The following is a 16529-nucleotide window of genomic DNA, read 5'->3' on the forward strand; positions in this document are numbered from 1 at the left end:
ATCCGAGGGCTGTTTTTTGCCTGGATCCCCCTGTGCAGTGGACTGAAAAGCTATTCTTGACATTTCTTCTCTTAGGTCAACCATCTAAACAGCTTTTGTGCAAATATCTCCGCCTCCTCTTAATGCTCTTTTGAAAAAACAACACATTTGAAACTCTACTGAATGGAAACTGCAGAGTCCTGGAAACAGACACACACATGCACACACACACTTTACACACAACTTCAAAGAATCCATAGATCTACTGGAATCCATACACAGAACTTCCTCAGGGGTCTGTGGCTAAAGTTAAAAAAACCTCTGTTATAGAAAATAATTTAACATTTATTATTTATTATATGTCAGGCACTATTCTAAGTGCTTTAAATAGATGTTCTTAATTAATCCTAACAACCCCGCAATGTAAGTACTACTGTTCTCTTTTTTACTGACAAGAAAACAGTGGCAGAGCAAGTCACTTGCTCTGGGTCAAACAGCCAGTAAGTGGAAGAGCCTGGGTTCAAACCCAGGCCATCTCCTCTTGGCCACAGTGTTACAGCTGTGAAATGCAACAAATGAAAGTTTGTTTTTTTTTACACAGGCCATGATTGTAGTAGTTTCCTTTTAGGGGATGCAGGGGGAGTGGGCAAGTGTATGGATAATTAGCCTGTCCAGAGAGCTGGGAAAGTAGACGTGATGTGGCACTGGGTGGAGGAGACATACTTGGCCAGGTAGTACCAGCCCACTATTAACACTGTTCGTGGAAGAAAACAAAAACTAGTTAAGCCCTCTACTGTGGCACTGACATTAGCCCTTGACCTTTGAGATCTTCATCTGGGAAGTTAGTTCCAGGGTCACAAACTTAAATACCTTAAGGGGCTGGGAAAGTAATGCAAATGTGAAATGCAGGCTTGTGGAGGACAGTGGCAGGGGAAGGGTGGGGGGACCATAAACAACTGGAAAGTGTGTGTCTCATCTTAAAACATTCACATTTAACAACCAAAACACATTTGGCCTTATGGGTCATTACTTTGTGACCTCTGAGTAGACTGTTTCCTTTCCACTCTAGGTATTTCCAAGTCAGGAGTGCAGGGAATGCAATCTGTAAGCAAGGGACACAAGCTAGCCCATGTGACAATCAGTGTCATGATGATTTCCATTTCGTTAGAACCACACTTTTACATGCTGACCAACTGAGCAATCATTGGCAGAAAAGACCAGACACCAGAGAGGAAGAAGCCTCAGGCAGTAAGTGGTAGTACGTGTCACATACCTCATACACAGGGAGCATTCAAGGTCAGACGCATCAAAAGATGTGAGTGGAACACTGACAGCAGGCTCAGCCCCCAGGTCAGTGGGAGGATCTGTGATGTGGAAAGCAGTAAGTCAGAGCTGGACCACCTGGGCTTTCACAGACAGTGCTTCTGAGATAAAATAACCCCATTATCTTTTCAGTTGGCCACTCTCACCATCTCCCAGAATGGTAATCTGCTGGCCACCTGAGCCACTGAGAAAGGGATATTCATAGGTTTCCAGCAGCCCCATCTACAAAGAGAAGTGCAAGTCAGGGAATGTCCAGGAATGCTGGGCACTTCACCCAAGGGTAACAGGCAGCTCACTCAACAGCAGCAGTAGCAGCTCCATGGACTCAGCCAGGCCAGGCCTTCAAAGCTGATACCGAATCCTGGCACTGCCAACCTCCCTTGGAATCAACTCAAGCCACAGCTGCTGCTTCTCAGATGCTATCTATGGGAACACCACTGGGAATGAGTAGTGAGGCCTGATCACACTTCCCGGGCCTACAGTTCTATAATGGGGGTGGGGGTACGGAAAGGATGACCTGGACAAGGGCAGGAGAGCTCATTACTTGAGACTGTGCTTGATCTTCTGCCTTGGTTTCCCATTAAAATTACCACCTAGCAGCCTGCGGGGAACTGTGCATGCTCTCCCAGAAGCTTCGCAGCAACCCGAGGTGGCACAGCGAGTGCCCCAGCTGGGCCACACGCCTGGTGTCTGGCCAGCCCTACTTTCCAGGGTGAGGAACTTGCATATACTGGCCACCCCAGTCATCTCCTCCCAGCCCTTCTCCCCAGGTAGAGTCAGTACCTGGCTTAGAGGCTTTATTAGGCATCTCTGGGTCTTGGGGTTCAATTTGATAATGTTTCCTTTTCTTTTCCTGGCATTTGCCAGTCTTGATGGAGGCAGCGTCCCCCTTCTCCTCCTCTCCTTCCTGGTCTTTCATGTTGTCTCGCTGCCCATGCCCCTGGACTTTAGCTGGGCTCATCAGGCTGCTGCAGTCCCCACCGGCTGCTGCTTCCTCCTGTCTAGAACAATGTGGAAGCTCTGGATTTTCCTAGAGGAAGAAGGAGCCAAGCATCAGAATTAGGACCCATATTGTCCTCTGATATCCCTACGCACAGGGGAAAAACAGAAAACTGCACAGTCCTCATCATTTAGTGGACACAGAGCTTCACTGAGGGGCACTCGTGAGGTATATTTCCCACCTCTGTCCACACAACATCTGTGGCAAAGGCATGTGCAGCTTGGGTGAAGCTGAGGCAACAGTGTAGGCAGGGACAGAAAGGTGTGTATGGGACAGACTCCTTGGCCTGTGGTAAAGGGGAGAAATGGAAAGCATAGCACCAGTCCCCTCTCCTAGCCTCTGCCCAGCTAGCACCTTAAGGAGACCAGGGCATACAATGAGTGTACATCCTGTCACTCAGTACTTCCTCTGGCCCTCATTGCCATTCCCGGCCATCCACAAGTCCCAGCCCCAGAAGGACTTTTGTAGGACTTTGGCACACATGTGTTCACAGGCCTGCAGTTACCACTTGCTCCAGAGTTATATGTTGCCCTGCTCAAATGAACTAGGGATGAACTCTTCCTTTTACTAGACTTTGGGTGAAAAGTCTGAAAGAGAGACAACAAAAATCATTTGGCAAAGTGATCAATAATGTCTCCAGCCTTTTAAAGAATTTTCACCCAGGAGAGGGATATTTGAAAATGCATCTTGAAATAAATCCAGTGACACGGTGTTTATGCAGATTTACCTTGAGAAGTCCGCTCTACTCTAAACCTATAGTCCACAAGTCAAAATGCTCATGCTGTTTTTTCCCCTCTGACCCCCACCAAAAAAATATTGGTAGATGAAAAATGGGGAGTGTACAGTTGTGAGAAAACAGTGAAGTGAGGAGTGGGTTTTCTCAGTCTAATCTGGGGTTTTCTCAGCACAACACCAGTGCTGCATCTTCAACGAGCCCCTGGCGTTGCCTATGCAGGAGTGCACAGCTTTGCAAAGCAAACTTGGGGAGGAAACCCAATCCCTATTCCCAAACTGGCTCACACTGGAAAGCCAGGGGTGCTGATTTTCTTCATTTCAGATTGAGCTGCAATGAGAAGTCACTTCAGGCACTCAGTTCAGTATTAGTGTTCTCACTCATGTAATGATGATCTCAAACAATTACTGAAATGCACTGGGGGTTCTCTGGTTTCACGAGATACTCCAAGTTTGAACCCCCACCCTTTTTTTTTTTTTAGGTTGGGCACCCCTGCATTTTATTCCTTTTCCAGAGCAGGAAGAGAAGCTAGGAAATGTAAGGAAATGTTCCACCTTTCGGAGAATCCAAGAAGCCACGGAGATCCCAGGGCTTCTGCAGAGATAACACAGGGCAAGTGGCGGTGAAACCGCCGTCCTCAGGGAGCCTAGGTATTCATTCACAGCCAATCTCTGCCCTCAGGCCTGGCCTTCTGAGCCTCAGCTTCTGCCCCCTTGGCCTCTGCTGGGAAAGCCAGGGTCTGGAGCCCATTTCTCTGTGGTTCTGTTCCCTCATTTTCAAAAAGAAAGGAAGATTTAGATACCTGTCTTCCTCCAGAGCTTCACACTTCCCAAATCACTTCTCTCTTCTTGGCTACAAATATGGACTTGCAGTCTACTTTCACGTTTAAGACATGGTGCAGGAATATGATGAAATCACTTCCACTTGGGGATCAAATGGAGTTGTCTTTGCATAAGAACTCAGCTTGGACAAACAAAAGGCAGGAAAGGAGGGGCTGGCAGAATCTCTTCCCAGGCTCCGCCCCTAGGCTGATAAGCCACCCTGATTGACGGGCTCCAGGGAAGCAGGCCAACTTCTTTCTAGTTCTGTCAAATCTCTCACCTGGGTCTGACCAAGAACTGAAAAATGAAGGCAGTAAGTCAAAAAACCCATGTCTGGGTCCTGTCTGAAATCCAGTTTTATCTTCAAGGAATAACCTTCTAGCAAAGAACATAACCACTAGCGACTCCATTTCCTCTTTCTTGGGAACTGAAGAAGGAGAGGTATGGTTCACTCCCTACGTTTGCCCACAAAACAGCCGAACAAAGCGTCACAAGCGAGTCGGGTGAGTTGAGTTTTACCTGTGACAACTTTGGTAGATTACGGCTGGTGCCTTCAGTAGCCATTGACTCTACGTGTTCCTTTAATCTAGGGTGAGGTGCCAACAGCTTCAGGATATCGGGAGAATGTTCCTGAGAACGCCCCGGGACTGATGGTAGAAAGAAACTAAGGAGAAGCTGTGACATAAAACAGAAGACTTCACTACTTAAGTTTCTACAGGTGCTCAGGTGAATGGTGAGGGGTGGGAGGGAGCAGGGGAACATCCTGCAGGGCAAAACTCCAGGAAGGAAGCCTGGGACCAGAGACCCCAGCACACCAGGGCAGGGGTCCGCACGTCAGCGTGCATCAGAAGCCTGGGGAGCTTACAAAAACTCCAGGTTCCGAGGTCCTATGCCTGGCTCCCCCAGGTCTGAAGTGTGGTCTAGGAATCTGGACTTTGAAAAGGCACCACAGATGCCTGTCACCCTAGCCAAAGTTAAGAGCCACCACTCTGGTAGTACCACTTCACAGAAATATCTGCAGTGGGATTTAAAAACCTATGTAGGAAGAAAGAGACAGAGAAGAGAAGGCTGGTGAGAAACATTGGCTAGGGCACCTGGAGTCATGCCCATAACACTCCAGAGGGTAGGAGACTACAAATGGCTTCTCAGTTCCTCAGTATGTCTTCCCTCTGCCTGCCCATTTTGCTCCCTCCTCCCCCAGCCATCATCCCTGGACCTTTAGTCCCTCCAGCAGTGAGGTGTGAGGAAAAGGAGACTGCAACCTTCATCCCTCTCTCCCAACCTCTCCTCCCCCATTCTGTCCTTCACTTTCCAGAGAATGTCTGGTAACTTCACCTACTGGGGGCAAGCAGGTTCCAGTCTATGGCTGGTTTCTCTTGCATTTGGATAAGCTGGGGTAGGGGAGTTTGGGGTGGGAGGATGGACGCAGAAGGGACTGGGAGTCAAAGATGTGTGTTCTACTGCAGGCTGTACTACTAGCTGCCCACATTCTGGCTTCAGTTCTCCCCTATGCCAGCCAGGATTGTGAACATACATAGGTACACATTGCATGTAACAGGTAACACAGGAAAGCAGGTCACTTGGCTTCTAAAACACAGTCAAGTGTTTACCACTAAGCAGCCCCAGCAGTGTATGCAGACTCACTAAAGGATGCTCCACCCCTTGCTCAGGGTCATAGTCAGGGAATTCAATGATCAAGGCATCTGACAGACTCTGACCAAACTCCCTCCAGTTTGTTTTGTTCCCTTGCTGGCGCACAGCAGTTCCTTCATGATGTTTCCTCAGATGCCAGCACCTTCCACATAGCCAAAACCTGCTCAGCCTTCAAAGCTAGCTCTAGGGCTGCCTTCCTACTTCCCCAGGCTCCTGATCTTGCCTGTCCTTTCGCATTGTTTCCGGCACTGTAATATAGTATCTCACTCTTGGTCTTGTGTTAGCCTCAAACTGTGTCACAGACGTACATCTTTCTCTCTAACCAGATGGTCAGCTTCTAGAGGGCACATGATAGATGTCCAATAAATACACATCACACTAGATGGAATTGAATTAAGACATTTATCCACCCCAGGGCTTAGGGAAAGGCCTAGTCCTCAGGTCCATTTCTTTCCAGCTCTTCCCAGGCCTAAGTTGGTAAAGGAGTGAGGTGAGGAGGTACTCACAGGTCTAGGGCCATAAATGCCAGCTTTCAGAGGCCCGTCCTCCACAGAAGCCAGAGTCGGCCCTCAGAAGCCCTCCTGAGAGGCCCAAAAAGAATGTGATGCTCTCCAGTAGGAGGGAAAGGGAGGCAGAGCGGAGAAATCAAAGGAGACAAGGCAGAAACAGCAGCAGCATTCCACTTCATCCCTTTACTATAAGCCTTCCCAGTGGCTTTGGAAAACAAAAGTCGGGGGCAACTCTCAATGAGAATCATCATTCCATATGCATGAAAGTCCGTTCCACTTCAGTGTCAGCCTTAGAAAGGCCCAAATGGGGCAAGAAGGGGAAAAAGGAATCTGAGATAAAAGAACATTGAAAAGAAACCAAGGCCTCTGACTCTCTAAGGTGGCTAATGAATGCCAACTGAACCTGAAACATCTCTGTCAATCTGTAGTGTAAATCCAGTGAATAAGCACTGCTGAAGGCCCCCAATGTTCTTCAGTGGCTGCCATGCCCTCATCACACTTAGTGGAAATCTGCCTCTAAATTCTTGCCTCAGCTTCGGAACTCCGGAACACTCACATGGGCATATGCTCACTTGCACTGTCTGGCATTTATACTGCCTTGGATGACGCATGCAATACTGCAAGGTCCTTGAGGATTGAGACAGTGGCTTATGCCTCTTTGGGTCTCCAGAGTTTACCACAATGCTTGTCCCATCCTGCTAGGCAGTTGTGGAACACTAGCTGATTTATAAAAGCGGCTAAAAACAAAGGTCAACCCAACTGATGATACCAGAGCCTCTCAGGCCAACTGGGAAATGGACAAATAGGAGTAAAGAAACTACTCACCCCTGGACGCAAGAGCTGCCTCTGTGGGCCTCTGCACATTCTGTCCTCAAAACCAAGTTTCTTCTAACTGCCTTTGTCCATCCACCCCAGAACTGGATTACTCTTTACCCGGCCCCAACTGTGAGCACTAAGACTCCTGGCATGACCTCCTGGGACAGCAGGATGGTAGAGTGGCAAGAAGGCAGACTCTGGAAGCAGACGGATTTGTGTTCACAGGCTCACCCACCAATCACTAGCTGCATGACCTCTGGAAACATCACCAGGCCCCAGCTTTCTCATCTGTAACATGGGGACAAATAACAGTACTGACCCTCATAGGGATGCTGTGGGGATTAAATTACATCTTCCACAGAAAGCCCTAGCATAGTGCCTGCTGCATAGGAAATGCTTAATAGATGTCAGCTATTCTTCTTCTTCAATTTGGGGAACAGTCCACAGCCTGGGATATCCTCCACCACCAGTACTCCTCTCGAGAACACCTTTGTCCACACTCCCAAACCAGGTCAAAGCAACTTCCCAAAGGAGAAATCTGTGAGAGGTAGAACCTCCAGAGCTCAGCTTCCTCTAGCGCACTGATTTTACTAAAGATTCCTTTCTGGAGCCTTTGGAAACCAGGCCTGTCTCTTGCTCCCTTTCTTCAGCCACTTCTCTGTCAAACGGCCCTGGGACAGAACCACATGGGGCATGGTGATGAATCGGGGATGGGGCACAAGGAGAGCCGAGGCTACCCCTGACTGCCGGCATCCAAGCTGCAGGCCACTTAGCCAGACACCATGAGAGCACGCTGCAGAACAGCAAGGAACAAGGCCCACACAGAGGGAGCATTCGCCTAAAAGAACCACCACATTCTCCTGGGACCCAAGCGCTGGAGTGATGGTTTGGATTATACCGTAATGGTCCCTGTCTTACATTTGAGAGATACTGCGTGTATTTTATTTCTAGCAAAGGAGCCGAAGGTTGGAGTTCTATGTGTAGCAAGGTAGATGGGGAACAACATCCCTTCTGAGAGCTGGCTGCCCTGTGTGGCCATGAAGCTGTGACTTAGCCAAAGAAAATTCTACAACTGCAGACAGCCCCACACCCCTGAGCCCTCACCAACAGCCAGAATCTCCTCAGGGAGCCTCCATCCCCAAGTTAACTTTTTTGATTTTACTTGGTTTTGGATTTTTCACACTGACCATCCAGACTCTGAGTCAAAGCAAGAACATTCCTCATAGGTTCCTACAAAATGCAGGAATTGCTCAGTCAGATTGTACTCTCCAGGAATACAGTGTTCTGAGCAATCCATTGGCAGTTGTGTCTCCCTCCAGTCTTCTCAACCCAGGGAGCCACCCACTCAGGACCCCGAATTTCAGGGAGGACAGTTCCTTCATTCCCTTCCCTGGAGAAGACAGAGAGGTGGGAGCCTGTTAGGCAGCTGGACTTGATGTTATCTCAACTCACCCTTTGGGCTTCAGATCTTGCTCTTTTGTTCTTTCCATCGAGGGACACACAATATAGAAACTCCCTTAGTGCTTCCTCCACTTTGCCTAAGGTGGCTAAGGCTTGTGCTTTTCTGAAGTGTGCCTGGAAGAGAACATTCACATGCAGTCCCACTCTTACTCACCTTATCGTTGCTGCTATTATTAACACTGGCTAAATACTCAGTGGGTATTCACTATTGTGTAAAGTGTTTTAAAAGGGCTATCTTATCTACAGCCCTTTAAGTAGACTGCTGTTCTAAAGCCCACTGTAAAGACAAAACTGAAACCAGGAAAGTGACTTGCCTGAAGTGACATGGTTAGAAAGTTGTGGAATCAGGGTTTGAGCCTGGGACTGACTGATACCAAAACCTAAATTCTCAACAAGTGTGCCATGCTGCCTCCCCGGCATGCCACCATGGTATTGGAGGTGTCACCAAATGCAGCATGAATCCCTGTTTCAGTGCATACTAACTAGACAGGCCTTCCTATTATTAGCCTGTCAAGTAGAGATCTAATCCACATTCTTGATCAGAGTGGCCACCTATACTTACTGGTCATTTTCAGAAGAGGCCCAAAGGAAAGGACATGACATCTCCAAGATCGCAAAGGTAGCTGGTGGCAAAGCTAGAACTAGAGCTGTGGTCTGGGACCCCCAGAATGCTCTTCCGCACAAAGCCTACTGCCCTTCAGAGGGCTAGGCAGGGGCTGAGCAAATGCTTTCACTCCTGTGGGCTCAGCTCACCTCTGCTCCCTCACCACATTGTTAAAAAGTATAAAGAAGTTTTAGGACCCTTCAGGGGCCAAGCTCAAGTGGCCTGGGAGACTCTAGGGGTGGCAGAGGAGCATCCCGAGAAAGAGGGAGGAAGGAGAAAAGAGGTGGGAAGAGGGCTGCCTCCTCTCTGTGCCTTGGGAGAGGTGGCCTTTGCAACTTGGCAGGGAGGGCCTTCCTCTTGAGTCTGGGGAATGCTCCCATTCTCTTGCCCACGCAGCTGGCCCCGAGTCTAACTTGGTGAAGGAAACGACCCAGGTTGCAGCACGGGGCACTTTCCTGCCTCCCTTCCAAACATGCCTCTACAGGCCCCTGCACCCTCTGGCTCCAGCCTGGCTACAGGGGCTGGCCAAATCTCCCTTCTTGAGCAGAGGTCCCTGCTCTGAAGCTCTTAGGGACCTCCCCTCGTGCCCCCCACCTTCCTTCTGGAGCCTGATCTCAGCTGGTACTTGGGTGCTGATAGCTTCCCTCATTGCTCCTCCCAGCACTGATGACCAGGGGCCGTCTGGAGAAAGGCTTGCATGAGATTTCAGGGCAGCTAGAGGGCAGAAGTGAGGGAGACTGGAGAGGCCTCTGGGATCTCCCAAATCATACTGAGCAGCAACCCATATACTCCACCTACTCAGGGCAGCCAGCTCCCCCCACTGAGAGCTGCACTGCCTGCAGGATATTTTGAGTACCACTGGCTGGATGGCTGAATAGGGCTGCATGAGGTGAACCCCTCCCTTGGGGGCATTTCATACAGAAGCGGTGGGAAATATGCAAATGGGGTGTGAGATGGTTTTGAATCATACACATCAGTTCAAGTCTTCTCTCAACCCCCAAGATAACAGAGATCTCTGTCATTGCCCCTCCACTTACCCCAGCACTTTGAGGAAATGAAACCTCTGTTTAATATCCACCAATTTCTCCTTCCCTAGGGAAGGCCCTCTTCCCATTTCACCCACAGTGGTCCACTGCTTCTTAGCCCTACTTCCCCCTGCACGATAGAGGCCCCACCCTTACGCCCTAGGTTTAGGGTGGGAGTAGAAAAAGTTGCAGAAGATGTCCTCTTACCCCCAGGCATCTCCCTTACCCGCACTGCCACGAGGCCTGAAATGATCCCACTGAAGCTCCTTTTCAGTTAAGACATTGTTGACTTTTAGTAAAATGTAAATGTGTTTCTTGGAAGAAAGAACATACCAGTCCCTCATCACCCACAAAAACCTCCTCATGAAAGAACACAGGAGATTTACTCTGACAGTAATGGTGCAGTATACAGTCCACAGTGCTTTATCTGAACTGCCCAGATCCAAAAACAGTCTGATAATCCAATGTTTTCATAAGCTTGACATCCAAAGTCATTAAGGTGTCAAAGCCTGACCTAAAATGATAAAGTATGTTACATGCTTTATCCTGCTTCGTGTGAATGTTCAGGTAATGCGATGCAGAACTATTAGTATATTTGCTTCTGGGGCACTCCCAGAGCCCACTGAAGGTGTTACCCGATATATGGTCTTTCTGCAATCAGGAACATTCTGGATTTTGAACATATCTGGCCCCATGGGATTCGGATAAGGGATCATGGGCCTGGATAAGTTGGGTTTCTGAGGAAGGCACCCTGGGGCACTACACCAACACCAAGCAGGCATCAGAGCTCACAGAATGGCCTCTTGGCCATGCTCACTGTGACCCTCATCCTGTCCCTGTGAGGCAATCAGGGCAGAGAGCAATAGCTTCATTTTTGCAAACAAGGACACTTAGGGTCCAGAGAGTGAAGTGACTTCCCCATGGCCACTTAGCTTGCAAGTAGTAGAGCCAGGCTCAAATCTCATCTTTGACACAAAATATTCACATGTGGCTATGGGCCAGTCCCAAGGCAGACAGAGATGTAGAAAGTGACACTTTGCATCCTGACATTCTGAGAGATGCCTAGCCTGCCTTTCTTCCACCCCTCCACGTGACTAGATGTTTGAGGATACCAGCAGACTGACTGACCATATCAAGGACTCAAAATGGCACAGCCAGCCAAGAGTACTTCTCTCACCCTCCTCTTCCACTGCCCCTGGAAAATGATGATGATGGCAAGTACACATAATGCTATGTGCCAGGTATTGTTCTAAGCATCTTATGTGAATTAGCTCATGTAATCCTCACAACAAACACTGTTAGGGAGGTGCTTTGAATATCCCCATTTTATAGATGAGGAGATGAGATACAGAGACGTTAAATAATTTGCCCAAGGCCATACAGCTGTTAAAAGTTAGCAGAACTGGGGTATAAACTCAGGCAGTTTGGCTCCTAAGTCTGTGTTCCGGACAGTCACAAAGCCCAGGCTGCTATGCAGGTCATCAGCTGAAGAATCCACTTACCTTGCAGACCTGAGACACCTTTTGCCAAGGGACCCCCCCACCCCCCAGCTCCTTTGCAAAGCCTTACCCCTGCTCTGCTTGAGCTCTAGGGCCCCTAACCCCCAGGGAGGCAGCCCTTCCTGACAATTGTTGTCTACATACAACCCCTTCCCATCCAGGCCATCCCATACTTACCTTAAAACCCATTGGGCGGAGCTTACATGCTATTTCTGCATCATGCAGGGCGTCCTCATGAGACTCCAAGGTGAAATAAATTTGAGACCGGTTGCTATAAAGCAAATGATCGTTTGGAGCTGCCAAAATGAGAAGAAAAAAACCATCAATAACAGCACAAACACATGATGAATCCTGTATGAGGACGGCTCTTAAGCAAATGGCACGTTATCTAAGACTTTTCTACTGGGGATTCAAAAGGTTAAGCTCAATTTCTGACCTAATAGGGCCCTGCCTACTCCCTACTCCTGCCCGACACTTAGGGTCTGAGCTTCCCAACTGTGAAGAACTAACTTCTGCCCTTCTCACAAACAGTTCCTTAGTGGGCCTGTAGTGTCACCAGTGCATTAGTGACTATGACATAGAGGAAACCCTGGCACCCTGCTTCATGGCTATGTGCAACTAGCATCTGGCAGCTTGGCTTCTGAGGGAGGTATCACCCACAAGCAAATGGGCCAGGGAGCAGGGAGAGGAAGGTGACCCCCATCCTGGCCACCAGGGAGACAAATCCAAGTTAGTCTTCCAGGGACACTAGCAACATCTCTGCCTACAAAGCCCAGCACATAAGAAGTTTCTCTGAAGAAAATGAAAATGTCTTTGTAATGCTCCATCCTCTCATTACAGATAGCCAGACATGAGTGAACCTGAGAAAGGCTTCTAGGAGTAAAGTGAGGTTGGCTCTCACCAACACTTTGCGTCATTAGATGGGGCTGGACAGGCCTTTATAGAGAATATCTGGCTCAACCAACCCAATCTTCAGAGGAGGAAAATCAAGTCCAGAGAGGAGAAGGCATCTGCTCAAAGTCACACGGCTAGCTAGTCAGACTCACTGCTAGACTTTGAAGCTTTGAAACGGGTGGGGGAACATGTTCCCTTTTCTGAAAGGTGCACAGTACTTAGAATAATGAGGAGATGCTGGTCATCTTCCAGCACAAAAATACTTTCTGTTGGGGAAGCCCCTTTCCTCTGAAAAGGGTAAAGTGGACATTTTCACCCTGACTGCTCTGACCAGATTAGCAAAGGTGCATAAAGAACCCTCACAGAAAGTGGTGGCAGCAACAAAGTGGGAGGAGGAGGGCATGAGGGGGCTTTCCTGGCCCTTGGGGGATGGCTGAAAGCAATGAACTTCCCTTGGAAATCTGGGCTTAAGTAGCTCCATTATCTCCTTCATAGTGCCCTCCTCTTTCCTAGGGACTGGGCTCCAGCTTCTGCTGCAGGAAAAGGCTTTGTTTGTTTTCTCCTAGGGGTGCGTGAAGGGTTTGCCTGGGTGCCCATTACTTGCTCTAAAGCTACAGGCAAAGAGTTTACATTCTACTCTGTTCCTTTCCTTCTGCAGCACACGCCAGCCCACTTGCAGCTCACAACACGCCTAGCCTGGGCAGGGGGAATGTGTTGGGGGTGGGGTGAGGTGGCTCCCCCTCTCCCTCAGGTGCCAGTCTTGCCCCATTGGTCCTCATCCCTTTCCCTCCCCTCATCAGCCTGTTGCAAGCTCCGGTGGAGATTCAACACGTGGGACTCCAGCCCACTCCCTCCTCCACCCATCAGAATTGGGATCTGGACACCCTGGGATCCCAGAGCCCTGTCTGCCCAGCCCTGCTACCCTCTCCCCGGAACGCATCGCGGGACACGCTCCCTTGCCGCCCGAGCTCCTAGCAGCCGCTGTAACTGGGCAATACCCGCCCGCGGCTTGGTGGCTGCTTCCTGGGTCCAGACGGGGGGCCGGGGAAGCCGCTGCCTGAGGGAACTGGAACGCCCTAGTCTAGCCGGAGCCGTGGGGCTGTCCACGTTGCCCTTGAGGCCGCAAAGCCCACCCATCCCTCCTCTGGCAGTGCGGGGAAACAGGACAGAGGCATGTCCCCTTCGTAGCCAGCCCACAGTCTCCGGGGATCCCTGGGCAGGTAGTTGCCCTGCTCAGGCGCCCGCTGGGCTTGCAAGGTAGGAGTTGGAGGCAAGTGCTCAGGCTGCGGGGTGGAGGGGGGGGGCATCTATTTCAGCCGAGGATCGTGTGATAGGAAGCGGTGACAATGAGTCACAGGGCAGCGGGGCGCGAGCGCTCCTCCCTCCCCCCCGCACACGCTCGCGGGATGGTTTCCGAGGCGAGCGTGGCCCACTTCGGTTACCTCAGCCGTTACACAATCCCGCCCGCCCGCGCGGAGGAGGGGCCGCCCGGCCCGGGCCGCTCGCGGCCCTTATGCAACCAGTGCTCTCCTGACCTAATTCCACGCCCGGACCCACCCCACCGGGAGCCGCGGCCCCGGAAAGGACGGCTCCCGACCGCAACCACAGCCCCGTGCCAGGCTAGAGCAGCAGACGCAGGGGCCAACCAAACATCTCGGGGTGAAGAGCCCCGAGGACACCGCGCGAGTGTGAGAAGGGTGCGAAGTTCCTCTCCTGGCAGGGAAAGTGCGGGCAGGTGTAAGAGGGGGCCCAGACTGCGTGCAGGGGGAGAGGTAGAAGAGACAGAGAAACAGAGACGGTAACACCGAGCAAGAAACAAGAGTGACAAAGATGCAAAGAGCAAAAGATTTACAGTGACACAAACAGAAACAATGACTGGAAGACACAGAAACACAGAAGCCAACAGAAAACACGGGGAAAAAAAAACCGAGATCGAAGGACACAGAGTCAACTGATAAATTGGGGACAAAAAGTCAGAAACAGAACTCCAGTGTTCTCCTCCCCCGCCCCAGTCATGGTCAGTCCCACGGTTCCCGGCGCCCTCCCTGGCCCCGGTGGCACGGTGAGCTCACCTAGCCTAACTGCCTCGTTGTACTTGAGCAGCGCCGCCTCCACCTGGCGCTCGCGGTACAGCCGGTTGCCCTCGTGCCGGAGTTGTGACGCCCGTACCGGGCCTGGGAACAACTTGCCGAGGAGCCCGCTGAGCACCACGTTGACCCGCAGCGGCGGTAGCGCCTGCTGCCCAGTCCGCCGGGCCCCGCGCGCCCGCCCGGTAGACACCATTAACGCGGAGAGCTTGACCCCGCACAGCGCACAGCGCCGGTCGGCTGCCCGCCCGCGTTCCAGGCAGAGTTTACAAAAGGTGTGGCCGCACGACAAGGACACAGGGTCTGATAGAAAGCCATGGCACTTCCGGCACTTGAAGCCGTCCCACACTTCGGTGGCCGTTGCCGCCCCTGCCTCTTCCGCTGCCACCGCGCGGCTCGCCGCGCTGTTCCCGTCCGGGGGCGCCGACGCCTCGCCTTGCGGGACGTTCTCCGCCAGGCAGCGCACTAGCTGCTCCAGCTGCTCCGCCACCAGCTGCTGCCGCTCTGAGAGCTGTCTGTACACCTCGAGGGCTTCCCGGAGGCGCCCCCCAGACGCCAGGGCGTCGGCCTGTGTGAGCAGGACTTTGCACTCAGGCGTCGAGGCCCTCGGAGTCTGCTTCTGCTCTGGCTCCTGAGTCGAAAGCGGTGCGGCGCCTTCTGTAGCCGCCTCCGGGTGGAGACCCGTGTCTACGCGGGCTGCTGATGCCACCGGCTCCTCCAGCTCTAAGTTGTTGCTGCCGAGCTCGGCGAGCAAGCTCAGCGTCTGTCCAGTCTGAAATGAATCCATGGGGAGAGGGACAAGCGCGGGAAAGAGGCGTCTTAGGGGCCGGGGACCAGGAGCAGGGTGCGGTGGCTAGAGGGAATCGGGGCTGCCATGGCCGCCGCGCTACTGCGCGCCGGTACCTGCCGCGCCTCTCCGAGCTCCATGCCGGCCGCCCCGCGCCGCCTAATAACTGTCTTGTCTCAGCAAAGTGTTATATAAAGCGGTACCACGTGACGCGCCGCCACGCCGTTCATTGGCCGGCGGCGGGGAAATTGTTACAAAACCAGACAGTTTTGTAACAGTGTTGCGCTTGCTTCTTTTGGCTTCGCTTTTCTTGGCTTCTTTTTGAGGTTGTTTGTGTTTACACTCTGCTTTATTTCCCCCTCGCAAAGTGGTTCTTTTTCGGAAGGGGAGGGCAAATAACCCAAAGTCGTCTTTTGGGCTTCTTCGTCTCCAAACCCTACCCCATCCCACCTCCACACTGGCCAGCAAACAGGTCCCTACTGCCAGGCGCTCGCTAGCGCCCCCTCCCCCATCCCTCCCTGGAGAGGTCAGTACCCCAAGGCCCTCAGTCAGTCAGGTCTTTTGGGACGCCAAAGGCTCGTCCTCCTAGGGGCGACCTGTGCTGGCTGCGGAGAAGGGGGTTGGGAGGGTCCCGGGAAGCCCCCACCCCGGTTCCAGCCTCGGCCCACGAGCCCTGGGAGCCCCGCCCCGGATCCTCACACCCAGGGTTCCTGACCACCTCGCGGGAGTCCCCCAGATGTAGTAAGTGCGGCTAGCAGAGGCTCTGTCTCCCGTGTTGGGAGCGACTCGGAGACGCGGGCCGGGAGGGCGCAGAAGTTGAGCGGCACTCGCTGAGCTGTAAGGGACTCACGGAGAAGATGCGCTCGCTGGCTGGGGTCCGGGGGAGGCGTCCCGTGTGCCCCGCTCCTCACCTCTTCCCCCACCCCCAGTCGCCGGAACCCGCGCTGGGACCGGCGGCGGGCGCCCCACTGGAGATGCACCCGGCCCTGGAGGCCCCACTAGCTGGATGAGCGCAACCGCGAGAACTCGGCCCGATGCGGTCCTTGGGTATCTGGGGGCGTGGGAGAACGGCAGGCGGAAGACGGGAACCGGGAGCGCTTCTCCGAAGAAAGTCCGCGAACCCTGGCACACTCCAGCAGCCGGCAAAGCTGCCGCCAGGTCCGCAGCTCCGGAGAGCTGGGTTCTGACATCCGCACAACACAGTGGGGGCTGCGCGGGAGGGGTAGGGCTGCGCACAAGCCAAGGAGCTTGCCTCACAGTGGCTGGTGGGCCTCGACGGTGCCCCACTTACTTCCAGAAAGCCGGTGTAAGCTGCCCACAGTCTCCCTACCACCGCCA

General features: G+C 52.2%; 1 protein-coding gene across 5 annotated transcripts in view; it reads right to left on the bottom strand.

Annotated features, from left to right (window-relative positions):
• Positions 1-16529, bottom strand: part of LONRF3 (LON peptidase N-terminal domain and ring finger 3) — a 39571-nt gene that overhangs the window by 21495 nt on the left and 1547 nt on the right. For 2 of the 5 annotated variants that reach the window (XR_012127428.1, XM_017657843.3), the window contains exons 1-5: positions 14390-15369; positions 11601-11719; positions 8287-8409; positions 2086-2332; positions 1253-1343 (exon numbers count right to left, since the gene is read on the bottom strand). Coding sequence is in view for 4 of the 5 variants with exons in the window: in XM_017657843.3 (XP_017513332.3) it covers positions 1253-1343; positions 2086-2332; positions 8287-8409; positions 11601-11719; positions 14390-15191 (1382 nt within the window). In the remaining variant the exon portion in view is untranslated. Of the gene's footprint in view, positions 1-1252; positions 1344-2085; positions 2333-4375; positions 4532-8286; positions 8410-11600; positions 11720-14389; positions 15371-16529 lie in introns of those variants that run through there. The other 3 variants (XM_073227753.1, XM_017657845.2, XM_017657844.3) reach the window with 3 other exon arrangements.

The sequence above is a fragment of the Manis javanica genome, chromosome X (genome assembly GCF_040802235.1).
Source record: "Manis javanica isolate MJ-LG chromosome X, MJ_LKY, whole genome shotgun sequence".
NCBI classification, from domain to species: Eukaryota; Metazoa; Chordata; class Mammalia; order Pholidota; family Manidae; genus Manis; species Manis javanica.